Source organism: Larus michahellis, chromosome 1, assembly GCF_964199755.1.
Source record: "Larus michahellis chromosome 1, bLarMic1.1, whole genome shotgun sequence".
In the NCBI taxonomy this organism is placed as follows: Eukaryota; Metazoa; Chordata; class Aves; order Charadriiformes; family Laridae; genus Larus; species Larus michahellis.
The window spans coordinates 69,857,839-69,878,056 of NC_133896.1; the positions used below are offsets into that span (position 1 = coordinate 69,857,839).

The following is a 20,218-nucleotide window of genomic DNA, read 5'->3' on the forward strand; positions in this document are numbered from 1 at the left end:
GCCTTTGAAACAAGGGTAAAGAGCCTGGATATGGAACATAGACAGTGCAGAGTCTGATGTTGCAACATTTAGCAGAAAGTACTCTGTGAAGAGTATGAGCAGGGAGCTGTGAAAATAAGAAAGATATGGTATAGGGCTGAGCCAGGTAGATGACACAGTAACGATGGAAGCGAGGTGGGAACCTGAAGGGTCATCAAAAGTAAAGATTTAAGTATTAATTCATACTTCAAGACAAATAAGTTGTTTGAAACCAGAGTTTGTTGCCTGTTCTGGATGGTGACTTCATATTCCAACAGAAGGGAGTTTCAGGGGCCCCTCTTTTTTCTTGCTATAAAGTGTTGGAAGGTGGCTGAGATCAACCCCCAGCGGTGAAATCTCTAGCCTGCAGAGAGAGACGGAGACAGAGACTTTTACAAAATAGAGTAAATGACTAAAACAGTTTAAGTAGGCCAGATTTTCACTCTGTTCCCTGCACAGGGACTCAAACGAAACAATAAATTTCCAAGAAGTGCATGATGGATTTATTGAAAGTAAGATTCTCGTTGCTGAATAAAATGAATGTTTACCATTTTTATTGTAATTGTTCTTCAGTACCATTTGTCACCGTCAGAGGAAAAACATACATTAAGAAGCTGGTGCAAAAAGACTGTGATGTCTTTTATTCATGCTTTGCAATACTCTCTATTTTATGAAATTTCTTATGTGCTGTCTGTGGAGATACCACTGCAAGATTATAGCAGAAGCCAAGAACCCGAAATGTGGATCCTAGTCCTATCTTTGTTAAAAGGCTTGGACTCACTTGGTGACAGAGGACAGCAGGAATTTTGCCCAGCTGGGAGCACAGACCCTTTGGCTGTTCAGTGCACTTTCAAAAGTAATGCAGATCCCAGATGAATCCAAAGATACACTGTCTGAAAAGGTCATCTTGGCTCTCAGTCATTCCATTAAGTACCTAAAATTTAGTAAGATGAATCTTGGCGAGAATGAGTCGTCATGTGATTTAGAATGAAATTAGCAGTATTGGTCACTGGAACAAAATATATCTGAGTATAGTAGAATCACTCACAAAAATAGCCAGTATTTCATCCAGGAGGTCTGGATATAATGTTCAGCATTGTCTTGTAATACTTGCATTGCGGTTATTTTTGACCACAATTATATAGTAGATGATCATAACGGTAGTAAGAAGTACATCCTCGTAGCTTCAAAGTTTACTCCTGCTCTGTGATTTCAATTGCCCTCTTTGAAAAATCTGTTATATTCAGGAATGACACTATAATCGCTGGCAGAAGTTGGATTTTTCAGGGTCTTAGTTCCACCTGTCTAGCATTAAATGATATGCAGTTACCAGTACTTTAATTTTGCAGAGGTGTTGAGCATCCCCAGCTCCTCCTAAAGTCAGCAGAACATGTAACTACTTGCACTTTTGGTAATTGGGTCTTGGCCCAATGTGTTTCCGCGTGAGACATTCAAAAGCTAAAGTACATAAAATTAGTAGCTGTTTTGCACCTTTGATCTCTTCCTCAGGTGTAAAACTCACACTGTTGTAAGGGAATAAACTGAGGATATGGACTTCTCAGAAGAGAACTCTGAGCTCTGCTGCACGCCATTTATTTTCCTATTACTCTTTGAATAGTGTGTGTTTGACATGTTGTATATCTCCTTGCCTCCCCCTCCTTTTTATTTTAATTGGGACCTGGTTATTGGCTGGAAATTCCACCAGCATGACTCATCCCTGCGCTGGAAATGACTGTGAACAGGCGTCACATTGTGGGATTTACTTCCCCCTACCCTTTTTTCTTTTTTTCCTAAGTGCTTTAGCGTGACACGAGCTTGTAATAATAAACTAGGAAGGAAGTTGGAGCTAATCATTTGGTTCTAAATGCACAAGCCCTGCCAAATTTCCCCACAGGCATGAAACAGCCGCTCAAGCTGTGACACCAGCAAATTAAATCCTGGAGGTAGCTGACCAGAAGTAATGAAATGTGTATTTACCATGCTGATGCTGTCAGTCCTAAGACACGCTGGCTTTACAATCTAGTTAAGTGGGGCATGTTTGTCACTTCCAGTGGTGTTTAGAAAAATTACTCAGGTTTGTCCCTAGCCTTTTTCCCAAAATCGCAAGCCCAGAGCTGTCTGGTAACCCTCACCTCATACAACATGAACAGGATGCCCAGAATGGTCCGTTCTTTTAAAACACTGCCAAAATGAAATCCATATCCCAAAGGAGATAAGTGATCTCGTCTTATGGCATGTTAATTGCCAGGCCTTTTCATTCATCCCTTATGTGCCACTTCATTCTGTAAACCAAACCTTAGAGCTGAAATGAAGGGATAAAAATTATTTCTGGAGCCATTGGGTAATAAACAGCGGATGCCTGCCACAAACCGCGTGTCCCGTGCACGCAGCAGTTTAAAAGCCTGGGCACGTACAGGTGTGTGGAAGAGGGCCACATAATCACTGAAAAGAATAGGTACCACTCAGGGGAGGGATGCCCTGTACCTGTACCAAGACAGGTGGGCGCAGGCATGGGATGGATGAGCCACCCAGCTCCTAAAGAGATGTCACTCAAAAAAATGCCTGTGCATCGTGGCAGCAGTGGTTCAAAAGCATCCGGACACCGGCGCACGAAGGAGGGAGGGTGTCATTTCGCAATCCCCGCACACTTAGGAGATAAAGGACGCACAAAAGGTTATTTTCCCCAGTTAGGTGTTGTCATAGGTGACAATAGCATATGCCTGCGAGGTTTCTGTGCATTTAGCTAGCAGAGGCATGTTATGCTAATTGCGTGAGAACTATTGAAGGAGGTTAGCGGATCATTTGCTGAATGGTACTTGCTGAGAATTCAAGGAAACATTGAGAGGGGAAAAATGAAAGTACAGTGTTTAACGTGGTTAATACAATACCTATGGAAGAATCAAAGAATAAAATCACACCCCATATGAGCAGTCTCTGAAAGCATCTAATTATATCCTGGGAACGTCTATAACTCTGCAATTATATGCTTAATTTCCAGCTGTACTTGATTAACATCACAAATGATTTATAATACCACCAAACACAAGGAACTTGCTTCGAACTGTTTGTTGGCACATATACATTTGTTGGGCTCTTTTGTCTGTCTCTTCATAGCAAGGTAGGCACGTTGAATTAGTACCATGCAATTCAGCAGCAAAGCCAAGGGAAGGCTAGAGTAATTTTAGAGATAACACCCTTCTCTTTCCTCTAGAGAAGCATTCAAACACGAGTTTATGGGAGGTCAAAACCCACAGACTTCTGTGGGATTATACATGCACTTCAAGCTTAATGCGTAGAAATCAGGTCTGTCTTTCCTTGGTTGGACTTGGAAGGCAACCATGCTTTCCGTGATATGACAGTGTACGTGCTTCTGGAAAGCCAGTCAGTGGGTGCCTTCCTTCTCCTGTCTTCCCACGTCAGGAGAGCTGATGTAGGAATCATCTCACATCTTCTTAGTGTGAGAAGAATGGGGAGGAAGAAGGATAAGAGAACCTCTACTTGGTTTTGACCAAATCTAAACATAATCCCCAGTTAAAGGTTTGAATCTGTGTGGATCCAATCCAAATGCTGGATCAGGATTTAAAGCAAAATACAAACAACTTGAAATGTGGTATTTGGATCAACTCGAGGGTAAGCCTGTTGAATTCAGCTGAGGCTAAGGAAAACACATGGAAGCTTTTGCATAATTGTAGTCTTATATTGTAAACCTTTTGGAGCAATTGCTCTGCCATCTGTGAAAAATTACCCACAATTCCACAACAAAGTAGTCATCCATTGATAACATTGGCTTATATCATTTTAGCAACTTAAAAGTAATTTTTTAAAAGGTTAATCAAAGCAAACCTCAAATCAACAGCTGAAGTTGCATTGCCTCTGTTTTTAATCTCAGGGTTGAAGCTGTCTAGACCATTTATCTTCTTTGGGATGGACTTATACATTTGCAGAGGAGTGAGTTTGCTTAGGTCCATTCTTCTCGAGCCTATAGTTTTACCTGTAGGGTGATATGGCCTTGGGTACACTGTGAAATCTCAAAGCCCAATGATAAAAGCATAAATACATGTAAAGGCAAACTACTGTTATTTAAAATCTTACAATTCTTTGCTTTGGGGGGATTTTTGCTTTTTTTTTGAATGCCAGTAGCTGGCAACACCATATGTGTGAATTCCAAATAGGGAGCTTGGCTTCCGCAGCAGAAATCCAAAAAAGATTATTCTCATGGAAGAATCCCCACTAAACAAAGCCACAAGAAGACAGGAGGTAGCCAAGCTGCTAGGATTACTCTCTGAAGGTGGTGTCTAGCTCTTTGGTAGAGGAACAACTTGCCTGAATGACTAAGTTGCAAACTAGCCACGGTTGCTCCCCCTGCACTCCAAATACAGCTCTCAGCCTGTGAAATAGGAAGGAGAAAAAGATACCATGGGGTTGGGAACTGAAAATGTCATATATTACAGTTTTCACTGGGGGTAAAAAAATTCTAAGCAGCAGCATGGCCTAACAAACAAAAAGGTAACTCTTGATTAAAGCTTGAACTTTTCTTTCTCGTTAGTTACCATGAATCTGTTTTGAAATTCCTGTAGAGAATGAGTGCTTCTTGCTGACAGCTGGTTTGCAATTAATAAAAAGGAAAGTGTTTTCAGCTGGTAATGACTTAACATGCTCATGATATATGAGAGCAAGGTTAAATTGCTCCTTTCTCTCTACTACTAATAAAAGAAATAATGAAAATGAAATGGTGTAGCTTAGGAAACAAAAATTACCAAACAAAGCCATGGACATAGTGTCGAGAGCTGCGTATCACCTGGTACTTGCTGGAAGGAGCATACTTGGAAAAGCTTAGTGCCAAAAATTATTCTTCAGTTGCAGGTTTTCAGAATATATTGCATTGAAGAATATATGATCCTGTTTCTGCAAGATAAAAGAGTCTTGATTTAATCATCACTTTTTTGGGGATTTAAATGACTTACACTTTGTGGCTCTATTGGAAATCCTCTTGTCCCTGATACCCTTTTTAATCTCATCCTTCTTCTGCTCTGCTCCACCTTCTGTCAGGAAAGAAAGGCGGAGGCTTTGTTCCTCGGGATGGAAGGGATTGAGTAGTCAGAGCATCAGAAAGCACGCGGCAGGATCCAGCCTCCGCTGCAGAGAGACTGGCCTGATAATCAGGTGCCTGTGGACTTTGGCTGACTGTGAATTGTATTCTGAAAAAAATCGCTAGGGTTTGATGTTAACTATCTCGGAGAATGTGAAACATAACTTTATCACAAATATAACGTGTACCCTATGAATACCAAGGGAAATGGGTAAAAGTGAAATAATATATTTTACTTCAGCGAAGTCTTTTTTCTTGTCTTGTAGAACACAGAACCTTTCCAGGTTACTGTCCAAGACGACAATTGTATCATTGTCTCCCTGGAAGCATCTGATGTGGTGAGCTCATCCTCTGTATATGTTGTGAAGATAGCTGGAGAATCCAAGAACTACTTTTTCCAGTTTGAAGAATTCAATAGCACTTTACCTGCCCCTGTGGTTTTTAATGCCAAATACCATGGCCTATATTACATAGTAACTCTGTTGGTAGTGAACTCAAATATGGTTTCCAAGTCAGCAAGATCAATCACTGTGTTAACCAGTAAGTAACACCTTATTCTTTTTTCCTTCTGTTTCTTCTGTGTGTGTGTGTGTGGTTTTTTTTTCCCCAGAAGTTCTTCTTGTGGAAAAGGTTGGGTGTGTTTGTTTTGTTTCCCAGTGTGTAGGACGAAACCCTGTGTGAGAACAGTAGGGAGTATGTGTTGAGAAGGCTTGTGAGTGAAAATTCACAAGGTCTGGGCAAGAAGAAAGGGACAGCTGTGGGTTTCCCCTGGGTGACCCTTTTGGAACGCTGCCTGGTGAGATCTAACATACTGAAATAAGTGATGGATGAACCTCCTTTCCAGAAGTTCATCCTAAACTCTTTGAACAAGGAGTTCCAAAAAAAGGTTTTTGTAACCTTAAAAGCATAGAAGTGTTGACTGTAAAAAGTAAAAAGCATAAAAAGTGTTGACTGACATTTCGGTGTAAGCACTCTTGTTTCATGATGAGGTATATTCTGTTTTAAATGCTATAACAATGTTCTCTGGTTGCTAATATATTGAAGCAGTAATAAACGTGGAAAGCAGATAGTAGACAGCATGTGTTTCTACACAGGTTTTTGTGATGGAGACCATGTTTGTAGTAGTCTGTCTCTTACTGCCTGCAGGTGCATTGATCCTGGGGGAAAGGTGTGATTTTGCTTGCTCCGTCATTATGCGAAGCACCACAGATTTCTGTGTGATTCCTGCCATATTTCTGGCTCTGCTGTTGCTCCAGAACTGTTTCCATGTGCCAACCTGAAAACAATTTGTAGAATATAAAATGATTTTTTCATCTGGAAGACAGATTCAAGAAAAGACAGACAAAAAAATTATTTGGATGGGGCAAAACCAATTTCCAGACTTTTTTTTTTTTTTTTTTTTTTTGGTAAATGGCACCTTAGAATCTATGGACAGTTTTAGTTGGCTTGCAGGTGAGGAATGGTTATGATTTTGTGTACTTACATTATTCTGTCAATGAGGAATGACATCCACTGTAATAGCATTCAAAGCATATTACGGTAGCCTCATATGTTACTGAGGGAGGCACTTGAAACTTAGGAGTAACCACATTTTACATCGTCTATACATTCTTCTTGTGTGCTCAAGTTGTGCCCTGATGAGGACAACCCATGAAGGGTTCCATGGGAAAAATATCATGGGGTTGGGTAATGCAAGTCTTTCATGAGGCACATGTGCGAGAGCATCTATGTGTAGCAGACAATTTAAGGGTTCATAGGCAGACTGAATTTCCATTTCTTTGACTGCTTTAACCTTGCAGACAAAGCAATAATTCTAATCCAATTTCCTATTTTATGGCTTGTTTGGTTTCTTAAAAGAAAAAAATGGAAGCATCAGGTGCCATATACAACTGAAACAAAATGCCTCTCCGTGCATTTCCAGTGGGTTTTGAGTGTTGCACTTGCAGTCATGCAGCGGGGCTCATTGCTGTTTGATCTCCAGAGCCCACAAAGGTCACTGGTAGCAGGGGAAAGTGTGATCCAGGATGGCAGATGGAGCACACGCTCCTGTGCAGGGGATCTCTAAAGGAAAAATGAGCCAGCGTCCCTCAGCGCATTGAAGCCAGCCTTAGACTTCCCATTTCTGGCTCAGGGGTTTCCCACGAGGTGTTCCCGAAAGACCGTGAGGCTGATGGCTCCAAGGGGCATATCTCACGTCATTCTCACTCCTCCAAGGCTTGACGGTGTCCTTTCCAACAGAAAGGATCCCACCGCTTTTCACCACCTGTCTTCTGCGGGTGTGCTGGCAGCATCTCAGCGTTTCCTACTGTGGCCTCCGCTGCTCACCCAGACCTTGGAAGGAGCAGTGATTTTGGCAGTCGGCCAGCGCTGCTTGAGGAACTCGTATAACAAGGAGGGAACAGTGAATTTCCCTGGGTTTGTCTCAACAGAAAGTCAGGCTGGTTCAGGGAAAAGAAAGGGCGTTTTTGCCGGCAGCGTTGAAGGATGCTGTACCGAGCACTAAAAGTGTGCTGTGAATTGTGGGCTTCGCAGGAGAAAGGGCCCAGGCTCCTTTCTAGTGTTTCCTGTTAATGCTAGCTCTCAGGTACCAGCTTCAGCTACTAACGTAGCTCTTCTTTTTGAGCACAAGGCCACAGGAATGAAAGCAAATTTGGGATGAAAAGGCAGCGTAGCAGGCTGGGCTTTTTAAGGTCTATTTCAGTACAGTGCTTTTGGGAAGAGATTTTAAAACTCATGTAGTGACCATTGGCTTCTCCTGCAAAACTGTATTAGATGAAACTTGGTTTTCATTTTCTTATTTTAGTTTTTCCTTGTATTGGTGTTATCCACTGCCTGCTTTACATCGTTTTCTGACTATTAATTAACTTGATTTTTTTAGCAGACAGTAATTAGGATAGATTCATGTTTTTCTTCATGCTGCATGCTATTTCTGCTTGTTTAACGTCCTCTGTTTATTTTAAGCATGCAAAGACATATAACTATCTAATGTATTCCATCTGTATCTCACACATGAAAAAATTACATGTCGCAACTAGCTTCCAGGACCAAATTAATTCCTGCTCTAATTTCATTGGTATCGGGAGAGCTTTACCAGTTGCAGATTGGCCCCATTCATTAGGCTGCCACAAGATAAATTAAGCAGGGTAGCCGGCGATGCCAGTGTGGTTGTTCCCAAGGCCGTACTTCAATATTTCGCAATAGTTTACTGGGATCTTCTGATGTCTGCAAAGGATTCGGTGCGGGGAGATGTAGTCTTCCAGCTTGGCCATATGCTGGAGATCTGAGTTTCACACAGAGCGGTGTGTATCCAAATTGTGCATGTCAAAACGAGAGCAAGGTCAATCAAAGAGATTGCCTACTTAGAAATTCAGTGAGAGTGGCGAAAGACCTCTGTTATCCGATGGTATATCTTGATGACTTTTCCTTTTTCCTGTTCACATCCCTCAGTGATGTGCTGCTTCTCAGCCTATTGGGCAAGAAAAAGGTTTTGTCTCTTCACCGGTGGAACCTTCATCCCGCTTAAGTCAGGGAGGATTTTGGTTTACCCCTCAAAGATTTCTGTCCAGAAAAAAAAGATACCTCCAGATAAAGATGATTTTAAAAGCTAACAATATATATTTTTTAATACATTATAAGTATGCATATATAATTATATATGTATAAATATGAATACCTATAAATATATTTGTGCATAAATATGTACCTATAAAAATATAAAATATCTCGACATTATGTAAAAATATATATATGCATGTAAGTATGCTACCATTTGAGACTTCTGTTGTTAATTTGGGCCTTCTCTGCAAGACTGAACAGTTTATTTTCTGCTCGTCTCTGGAATCATTTTGGGACTTTCTCATGTTAATCAAAACACCACAGACTATAGAGTTCCCTTGTTTAGGTTCTGTAGTCCAGACTGTTGTAATGCTATTTGTTAAATACTATTGCTAAAGTGTGAGCTATTTGTTGCAGGATGTCTTCTCGGAGCCCAAGGGTTTTGTCAGCTTGAGCGCAGCCCACATCCCCGCATTGCTTCCTGAGCTAGGACTTTAGAAGGAGAAGATGAACAGGGCGCGTTCGGCTCTTAGATAAGAAACCTGTAAAACAGAATTTGAGCACAAAATAGCACTTTTCCTTCTGATTCTGTAGCAAGGCTACGTTCAGCACATTGGGCTCAGTGCTTCACTGAGGCAGAAAAGCTGAAACCCTGACCACTTATTATTAAAGATCCCTGTGGTGGTTTTCACAAGAATAGGTGCGTGAGTCTCGACGTTCTGGCCAGATACCTGTGTGTGCAATTGTCTTGTGCCTATCAAAATGACCTTCCTTCCAGTTTTCAATCTGGGCAAAGTTAGAAGTCGTCCAGGTATTTATTTCAACCCTGCTTTCTTCTGCTCTTGGAGTTTTGGCTTTTCAATGGGAGTGAAGTAACTCCAGAATTTATATAATTATTTTAGTGCTTTGCAATATTTGAAAGTAAGACCCACCTTATTACTAATTGGTTTTAAAGTAGTTTATGAGAGAAAGAAAGAGCATGGATGTAAAATCAGTGACTGAAATGCTCACTCATTCTCCATTTTCCCAGCTTGAAGCCTTGTTTTACTCTTCCCAGGGTGACTCATACCCATATAGCCTTTTTTTTTTTTTCAAATTCAATGTCAAGTTTTGTTGTGAAGGAAAAAATGTTTGTATGTTTGAAGGAATGGGGAGAGCAGTACATTGCAAAGCTATTGTGTGCTGTAGAAAAAAATGTGTCTCTGCTGGGAATCGGAGAAATCAGGATCTCAGGATCTCTGAGGGTAATTAAGAGCAGCTTTGCCTGACTTATTTTAGCTTGCGATTAGGAGTTTTGAGTAGTAAATGTCTCATTGTTTCAAAAGCGTATGATTCCTTACATAAATCACTGTAAAATATATTCCCTTTAGGGAGAGTTCTGCCTCTGTGTCTTCAAAAAAAAAAAATATTCTCCTCAAGAGACCAGCGGGCCTGCTGCCTGGGACTCTGATCTCTTCAGCTCTCAGAAAAGTAATTGGCGTTAGACCTAGTTAATGCTCGGTTGTCATTGTGCCAGATGCTGCAGGAAGTGATTCAGCAGGTCGAATCCTTTCCTCTGGCTCGTTAATGGATCAGAGCTGTTGAAGTAGGAGCTTCAGAGGTTGGGTTTTTTTTTTTTTCCCAATGAAATGTAAAGCTGAAGCCCTTCGTGCTTTTCTTTCTTGGAGGATGACATGGCACATCTTTAAAAAGGCTGGTTATTCGTGGCAGCCCTAAATTTGAAACGTAACTCAGGAGAACATCTAGGTCTATTAGTGCTCATCTTTCCACAGCCAAAAAATCATGTTATCCCCTTTTTAAGGTGAAAAAACCCTCCATCAGAATCAAAGAAACAAAAAGAGCTGCATCCATATAAGTATTTTTTCCTGCCGTAATTTCCATTGGAAGGCTGATTTAAAATATCGGGCTAAATCTTTTCCAGAACAAAAGATACACTTTTGTTCTTGTGACAACATCATTTTTTAGTTTGTATTGGCTTTTCATTAGTCACGTTATGTGGGCATCTCGGAATTGCAGTATGTAGCATAATTGCTCGGATACTACTTTCACTTACACTCCCCCTTCATAAGCAATTGCACATGGTATCCTCTATTGCATATCATAAAGTCGAACATTATGTTCCTAAAGTATTAAACAGCAGCTGTTTAATCTCTACAATGGTTGATTTTTAGCAAGAGATAAAATGATCCCTACAGTTTATAGCATAATGGAAGCTTTACCCAGGCTATGACTTACTCCCAGTAACCATATAAATATGGAAATAGTGTCATGCTGGGGAGAAAGTTATGTAGTTCACAACTTCTTCTTCTGAATAAAGGGGATTACCCACAGGAGTTACGTCGCTCCACTAATGGGGCTTCTTTTTTATAAAAGTCACAATACGAAGGTAAATCATGATTAATTTGGGTTTGAGTGTGAGAAGCAAGAGAGTTGATCTCAGTCCCCTTTCAACCACCCACATGTATTACTACATCTAAGCTACCACAGTCATCAGTCATTAATTGAATCCGTCGAGTGACCTGATCTCTGAATATTAAAACCAAATGGATTTTGACTGGAATATGGTACTTATTTTCAATGTTTGTTTGTTGTTTTTTTTTTTCCCACTGAATGACAAACTTTAATGTGCTTGGTACAGACTGAATGCATTAATGTAGGATTTAGCATCCAGAATTTTCCAGGGCATTTGAGGAAGAGGTTAGCAGCATTTCTTCTGCTGTCTTGGTGTTTGTATAAATGCAAGCTATGTGTGAAATGCAAAATGCTGTAGAGTCCAGGAGAAACACAAAAGTTAAGTTTCTCATAAATAGATATAATGGGAAAGTAGTTGCTATAGGAGCAGCAAATTCTGAGACACTAAGAAAGTCAAATTTAGGTCTTAATCCTGCAAGCTTGTCTATGTGCGTTTATCTGTGTCGTGGTTTGGACTAAAAATAAAGAGATTGTACATGAAGGAGTGCCTTAAACATGCTATTAGAGGGACATTGAAATCCCCTAAGTCCCTTCTGTAATATGACTTCAGATGTCAATGTAGTGCTGAGCATTTACAAGGCTCTAAATTTTCTGAAGTATTACATTACGCTTCATTTAGGCTATTTCTTGAGAACCACTGTAATCTGCGAAATGCTGGATCCCAAATACTGAAATCTGTAAAATTAAAAAGACCAGACTGTTTATGCTCTGAATTATAAATATAGATAGTGAAGAGTGTCATTTTACATATTTTTTAAGTTTAATAACCCTAGGAGCAGTTAGTAAGTGAAAAAACAGAACACGATTTTTGTCTGCTGAGTGTCCTTTTAATTTCACAGTGTGCAAATAGCTTTTGATGTGAAGATTTGGTACTGAAGGAAGTAAGATAATGGAAGAATCTTTAAATTGCATTATATCACTCATGCTACTCTGCTAACATCAGCCATGAGCAAGGAGAGGATAGTAAGCAGAAGATAACAACAAGAAAGAGAGTCTGTGTGGATTACTGCTTAATTCAATTATTGGTTAATTAAATCAAAGCATCAGGAGGAAAAACCATTTGGATTAAAAATGAATATAACTTCCATCCTTTATTTGATTTGTTGTAGGAAGGAATAAATGGGGTAATTTAATCACTGACATAAGAAAGTTTCAGTGATTCTTTCAGACTTAAGGAGACCTCAGATGTGAATGAGATAGCAGAAGAAAGCCCAGGGCACACCCGCTAACATGGAAGATGACTGCATGCAAGAGTTGTGCTATTTAGAGATTGTTATTGTCGTTTAAACTACTATGGTGTGCTATGTGAGCTGTGATATGAACCCTCTGGTCATGTGGATAGTCAGATGAACTATTTATTTCAGAATGAGCACCGGGGAAAGCCTCAGCAGAAAGAAGAGGGTAGGCTTTGTTTCCTGTGATCTGCTTTACTCCTATTTATTTCCAGTCCATCATGAATTGTCGGCAAAATTTTCACAGATCGCATCACTGAAGAGCCTGTTGGTATCTATAAGATTGGGAGTTTCTATTTGTAAGCGGTTAACATACAAATATACTGGTGTACAGGTGTTTACCTGAAGCTAATGAAGCATCTTTGCCGTGAGAAGTAGTTCAATAATCCTACAACTCTGCATTCCTATGCTCAAAGTTAAAAATGACAACTCAACTTCTTCTTAAGACTCGGGGAGAGATTCTGTTTGCTTCTCTGGCTTTTGCTCTTAGTTGTTTTTTCTTCTCACATCTGGAAACTTAGTGCTGTGATGAAACTACCGTGCTATTAATTGGGATTTAATTTTTGCTTCCACTATGGTCTTGCTTTTCCACCTTTGATTAGCCTATTCCACCTTCCATGGTGTAATTCCGCTTACTTAGGAAACTGATACTGCTCTTCCTTTTCATCTACTCTTTGCTCTTGCTCTTTGAGAAAAAATATTTTATTAGTTTTTCTGCAGTGTCTACCACAGCAGAACTTTGAACTCAAATGTGTCCTCTAAGGCCATGCTAATGAACAGCCTGAATTTTTCAATCTGTTCCCTAATGTCTGTGGGAACTAAATCAACACAATAAAACTTGTAGGCAAAAAACTTGTAGGATGTAGGCATAATTACTGAGGGCGTTGTTCTTTAACTACCTCTATTCAAAAATGCCAGTATGACAAATTTCAGCTAACACTATAACCTTGTTTTGAATATCTGCTTTGCACTCTTAATCAGTGTATAGTTGGGTTGCTATAGTTTTGGTTTTTTTCTTGCTAAGGAGAGCATTGACTAAAAAGCTAAATTTTTAATTTTTATTTTTTTTTTAGTGGATAACAGAGGCTGAATAAAACTGTGGCTGTCTTATTAGCAACAATCCACACTCCCAGCTACAGTGAATTGACACAGCGTTCCTTAGTCAACAGAACTAAACTGGTCTAGATGCCACATCACAGGCCACAGGCTATTTTTCTTACCTTTTATAGCCCGCCTGGATCAGAGTTGCGAGCACTAGATCGGCAGTTCCGCGCTTACCTCCTTTCTGTGCTTAGGCTTCCCCTGTGCCCCCTGGTAAACCACTTTCCTTCCCCATACCACAGTTCTTCATCTGTAAAATAATGGTACAGCTATATTCGGTAGAAGTGGTGGTGTGGATTGCTATATTTGTGGTTGCTATATTTGGTGTGGATAAATAAGTCGAAGATATTGGCCCTCTCCGATATGGTAGGAACGCGGACCATGTAATTACCCATGAAACAAAGACATTAATGCATATCAGAAAGTCTTAACTCAGGTAGCTTCCTTCGGCCATTACGCTGATAACCTTCTCAGCTTATCTAAAACATTTAGATATATGCCAAAGTTATGAGCAATTGCAAGTGTTTTGTTGTGTTTGTCTGGGCACTTTTACATGACTAGCAGGCATTAAAGATGAAAATCTTTCTGGGGTCATGACTGTGAGTGCTTAAATAATAACCTTATTTTTTGTGGCAAATAAGGAATTTTTTCCGTTGAAGTCTAAGTGTCAAGAACATAAATTGTTTTGTGAGAGAACGCACAAATCTTGGCTTTGCCAACGTCCCGAGTAGCTTTGTCCCAGACCTCTGTGAAGCCCCAGATATCACCTGGTAGATTTAAGAGTGCCTCTGCCGTACCTAGCAAAACCGTTTGTTTCTTTGGTGTTGTGTATGTGTCAAGAACTCAGTTTTCCTATTAATGTGCTCCTTTCTTCCTTTTTTCCTTTTATTTGTATATCCTTTAGAACCCCTTCCTGTGAGCAGTGTTTCTATCTATGATTACAAACCATCTCCAGAAACAGGCGTGTTGTTTGAAATTCAGTACCCAGAGAAGTACAATGTCTTTACCAGGGTAAATATAAGCTATTGGGAAGGAAAAGACTACCGAACAATGCTGTACAAAGGTAGGAGGAAACTATTCCACTAAAACTTAATGCTAACTCTGCTGGAAACATTTTAAACAGTGGTCTTAGGTGTGGTTGTGGCATGTATTTGTTATAAAGATTAATATTTCTGGTAATGTGTCCGTTCATATAATAATTTTTATATCGTGCAGTAAGGGGAAGGGTCTTTGAATTGAGCCAGTGGTTCTCTTTGGATTTAAACCTGTTTCCCATCCTAGTTCTAGTGACGCTTCCTTTCTTTTGGATTTTGGAGGAAGACTGGGCCGTCTGGATTCTTTTAATCGGTTCTGAAATCAACCTGCGAAGGGATCACCAATTTCTGGTGTTTCCAAATAAACATGTACACTAAAATACAAAACATTCTCCACCATTTTTTTATCTTCCCTGCTGCTGTACAATCCAAAGCAAAAGAAAAGCAAAAAGGAAGGAAACACAAAACTCAGTAGGAAGGTTGGAGATACGTTTCTGCTTTCTAGATGTGCTTGCTGAAATCCCTGGATGACATTCTGTGTCACTTGAAATCATTATAAAGTTCCCAGTCCCTTCCCTCTGGCGAAGGTTTCCTCTTTGGTGAATAGCTGACAGGAGAGCTCTGGGATCTCCCAGAGCTGGGAAACACGTTCAATATACCTGATTCCTGGTGCAGGATTTAAACCTGGTAGTTGTCTATCACCGTAGAGTGACACAGGGCTAATAGTACTATGCTGTGTAGTACGGTGTATTACTGTAGCTTTCAGTATTGTCCCTGAGCTAATGAACCCTGCTGCATATTATAAATTTCATTTTTCTTAAAATAATCTAATCAAAGGCAGTCGATCTGACAATCTAGACCGTCAGTCTAAACAGTTTAAACAACCAATCTAACCGTCTAAACAATCTAATGAGCAAATTCTGCTTTCTTTTTCATTTGTTTAAAACTGAACTCCCTTTTGCCCTGCAATATAATTTAAGCATAGCATTTATCTCAAAGGTGTAAATGGGACCGTCCCATGGAAAGCATCCTAAGGGGTGAGAAAGGCACCTGCACACTCTGAAACCCCAAAGGTTTAACATTGCATAGTGGCGTTAAAATGCCTTTGAGCAATCCAGTAGGCACTAGGTTGAATTTTAGGCGCTGAACTAAGGTTCCCAACGTAGAAATCTGGTCACTGTAAGCTCTCTCTAAAGTCAGCAGAGGGAGATACGCACCTGCAGAAGGAGGTCAGAAAAATTTTTGGAGTCTCTTTGCTTCAGTACAGAGTGGGGCTAGAAATCACATTTTCAATGCTTTGAAGTGCCAAAGTTAGGCAGATTCTGGAGTATTGCACAAAATATAGGTGATCCTTTTCCAGAGAAGAAAAGGGATACAAGCAGTAATTTTTGTCTTTTACAGCTAATACACGGTTCCAGGAGCTGCAATGCTGCAGCTGCTGATTAATAAAAAAGTCAACCTGAATTAAGAGATTCACTAATCAACTCGCACACTACTTCCCGTAGCCACGCAGCCCTAAGCAACTTCTCTTCAGCCCGTACGTGTAGTGGTGGTGGAGGTGAGCTCGGCTCTCAGTTCCGCGGCTTGCGCTCAGTTGCGTGGTGGATGCGTCCCTTTCAGCGTCCACCCCCAGCCTCATGCCTCAGTCAGCAAAAGACCAAGGCGCCTTTTGCGTGCGGCAGTTAAAGGTCTGCAGAAACTGTCAGACGCTCTTTGAGACATTCAGCGTCACGTGGAACAGGTTGCCAGATTCAGTTCCCTTTCCTGTGAAAAGCAGCTCGTGTTTCTTGTGCTGGGCTTTTTTTTTTTTTCTTTGTAGCAAAGTGGCTTTGACAGCCAGAAAAAAATGAAAAATGTTGGCAAACTGAATTATTAGAATTTCATGTCTCAGACCGGGCTGAGCGATGTTTAAACATCTGAAACACTGCCAGTTCAGCATTGTGCAGTCGCATTATCAGAAAGTGAACATGTGATGTATTTTCCTCTTTTTTTTTTTCCCCTTTCTTCTTTTCTTTTTAAACCTTCTGCAGATTTCTTTAAAGGTAAAACAGTTTTCAATCACTGGCTACCAGGTATATGCTACAGTAACATCACGTTTCAGTTGGTATCAGAAGCAACCTTCAACAAAAGCACGCTGGTGGAATACAGCGGGGTCCAGCATGAGCCCAAACAGCACAGAACAGGTGAAGAAAATGATTATGTACCATCTGCTCCAAGTCTGTCTGTCTCCTTTCCTTTCTGCCATGGGGAGGGGATTGATCCCACAGGGAGGAGGGTCTGTGTGGGAGCTGTCCTGGGAGCTGCTCCTGGCCAGGATGCTGCGGCTGGTGCGGAGGGTTATGTGTACAATACGGGGCAAAGGGAAATTTGCATGAGTGTTTCTGTTATAAAGCTTGCTTCTTAGAAAATCAATTCTGCTTCTCATGAGAAATCCTAGGCCTTGTGCTGGGAATTAATTTTTAAGCCACCGGAACAGCCGCACTGAGCGTACCGTTGATCTATCCATATTGGTCTGTCTCCTTGCGCAGTGAATCACAGCTAAACCGTTGGAGAAAGCCTTCCTCATTGTGCAGTCTTCTATCACAGAGAAGAAGAATGTCATATTCGCCCTACTTGGCGGCCAGTTTATGCCCTGAAGCATGAACTTTTAATTTCCAAGACAGCAATATTGCAAAGGCTGAAAATTGCATTTGTTCAAGGCCCAGAACTAATTTAATTTGGTCCTGGGATGGTGCCCAAAACTTGCCTCTTAATCTGTTGGACCACAGACATTTTCCAGGGTCCAAAGTGAAATGAACCAGTGGCAAAATCAAAAGGCCCAATCTTCAGATGAGTACGCTGATGTTGGTCCTTTGCCTTGGACCGAGTAAAGCCAACTGATGCCAGCTGAGCTCTGTCCTGAGAATCCTAAACATAGTTATCGCGATATTGAACCATAACAATGCAACCAACAGGATCACATTTTTCTTTCCTGCTGCCCTCTCATCCCTCATTCTTCACATGAACTGCCATGAAATTGTAGTGTCTGGTTTTGTATCAGTGGCCGCGGCTGGAACAGGGGAGGTGAACAAATTACTGTGTTGTAAGGTGTCATTTTAAAAGTTGCCAGTCAAAATTGTTTGCAGGGGCTGCTCGCACTTGTTGCGTATAAGGGCAGATGATGGACAAGCAATTACAGTGTGGCAGACAAAATGCTGTGTGTTCACCTCCTGGCATAAGTTGAAGTAACTTCTTTGCATGCCACAATTTTGTCTTCTTGAGACCCAAGTCTTGAGATCAGGCTTTCACAAATATTAAAATTTAAACTGATGTTCAATGCTTGTGAAAAGGCGGCCACTAAAAAGCATATGAAAAGCCCTACAGGAACATGAAAGTCATACTTTTTAAATATGAGCTATGCCATATATTAGTTTTGCATATTTTTTTTTTCAATTCATTTCTACAGAAGTAATTTTTTCCATGATCAAGATCTTTCTGGAAGACACAATAAAATAAGTTAAAAGCTACTCTTACATGAGTAGCCTTGCTGCTGTAATGGCACTGAACTCTGATTTACTGTGACTTCACATCTGCTTTTCTTCCTGGTATTCTTGAGTCATGATTCGTCTGTGAATTTACACTCATCTTGATCCCACTAGAATCACTTCTGCTATAATTACATGTAAGAGAAGGGAGAATCTTAATAAGAACAAGGTATTTAAAATTATCCATGGATGCACTGTTTTTCTGCAAACAATGTTCTCCAGGGGAATTAACACATCATAAAGACGCACAGAACATACCTATTAAAAGACTAACCCTTGCTTCTCTTTTAGTTCCTTACCCACCTCGAAACATTTCTGTTCAGATTGTACCAATCAACAGAAACAACTGGGAAGAGCATAGCGGAAATTTTGCAGAAGAATCCTTCATTGGGCCACAAGAAATCATAAGGAAAGAAAAACATAGCCATTTTTCTGACAACCCACCTGACATTCCAGTAGCGAACACATCTGCAGCCTGGCCGGACTACCGCTATAACGGCACCGAGTACGAAACCACGTCGCAGCCATATTGGTGGTCTAACGAAGCTGAGTCGTCAGAGGGTGAAGGGGAGTTTGTCAATGCGGTTTCCAGTGATTATGAGGCCAATGAAGTCAACACATCTGGAAAACTCAAGCCAGAGCCCCCCTCCTTTCTTCCTGTACAAATGGTGCTGACCTGGTTACCACCAAAGCCTCCTACTGCGTTTGATGGTTTCCATATCAATATTGAAAGGGAAGGTAAAACAGAGGCTTATACACTTTTCAAACCCCTTTTCTGTAATTCCATTGGTGGGTTGTCTCCTCTACAAATTATTAATTACCTAGTACTCTGCTGCAGTGGGTTTTGTTAGATCTCCTGTATTTCTTGAGAATTTTCTTCCACCGGATAGCCTCTAGTTCTGGTTGGGCTTCATAAAAAGTGAGGGAGGAGGGGTTAAATTGCAGCTTGCAATTCTCTTTTGTTAAACAAGATTTATACTGTTGCACATATTGCCGCACTGTTTACACTGCAGTTATCATAAATCCATTCTGGAATCCGAGAAAGGAGAAACAAGCCGATAGAAAGTTGAGACAAAGAATGTACATTATATCATGTAGCTTTGTTAGCCACTGAGAGAGGTTCTCAGGGAGACATCAACTGGAAGGGGCATACAGAAAAAGAGGGTCTACATTCAGATTAACAGTTGTTTCAGAAGGCAGCTACTAAATGTGTTCCTTAGGCCACAAGGAGGCTGAGATGGAGAATGGGGAGACTTTTCAAGTGATGGAGACGCAATAAAGTAGCCATGTTGCTTAAAGATTTTCTGGTTTAAAAATCTGTTTTCTCCAAATGAATTTTATTTCCTGACAAGCAGTTTTCATAAGCCTTGCCACACTGAGGACAAATACTTTTTTTGCAGAAGGAGGAGGCAATAGATAGAAAATTGGAAGCTCCTTTTCTTCCATGCCATGCTGTTTTTCACTTGCACAGTCATGGCAACCCTATTTTATCATCCCTGTTGCTGAATGAGAATTTGTCCTGGGTTTATTGTTCCTCTACACTTATACTGCAACCGTAGTCATTAATTACTCTTGTGCTGATGGCAAGAAGGAAAACTACCCACATAAATCCAGTCCTCTTGGATACCTTTTAATCCCACAGCAGAAACAGCGTTAGCATTTCTGATATAAATCATTTCCTCAGTGGCTTTCAAATTTCAATTAATCCACACTTTTTTTTACCCTGATTTAGAGAACTCCACAGAATTTTTGACAGTAAGTGAGGACACTCACAAATTTGTTGCCGAACTGAAAGAACCAGGAAAATATAAGTTGTCCGTAACAACATTTAGCTCCTCTGGCTCTTGTGAAGTTCGTCGAAGTCAATCAGCAAAAACACTTAGCTTTTACATCAGTAAGTATCTCAACAAACCTGTCTTTTTCTCCCAGACTAATATAACTTTCATGTACAGAGTTTGACCACTGTGGCAGCTATGGCATCTGCTGCAGGATCAGAAGAGTCTGGTCTTCTGGAGTTCCCTGTGCCAGAGAAGGAAATATAGTGCAAATATGTTATATCCTGCCTGGATGGGCCTTCATCATGCCGTCTCGGCAGAGCTAAGAACTGAAAACAGGTGAAGTATTTGGTAGAGTCATAGAACCATGGAATGGTTTGTGTTGGAAGAGACGTTAAAGATCATTTAGAGTCATTGC

At 40.6% G+C, this 20,218-nt stretch overlaps 1 protein-coding gene across 1 annotated transcript in view; it reads left to right on the forward strand.

The window, feature by feature from the left end:
* PTPRO (protein tyrosine phosphatase receptor type O) overlaps nt 1–20,218 on the forward strand; it is a 156,928-nt gene that overhangs the window by 83,508 nt on the left and 53,202 nt on the right. The window contains 5 exon segments of the mRNA XM_074585393.1: nt 5,374–5,647; nt 14,372–14,530; nt 16,532–16,684; nt 18,317–18,763; nt 19,758–19,919. Coding sequence (XP_074441494.1) covers nt 5,374–5,647; nt 14,372–14,530; nt 16,532–16,684; nt 18,317–18,763; nt 19,758–19,919 — 1,195 coding nt within the window.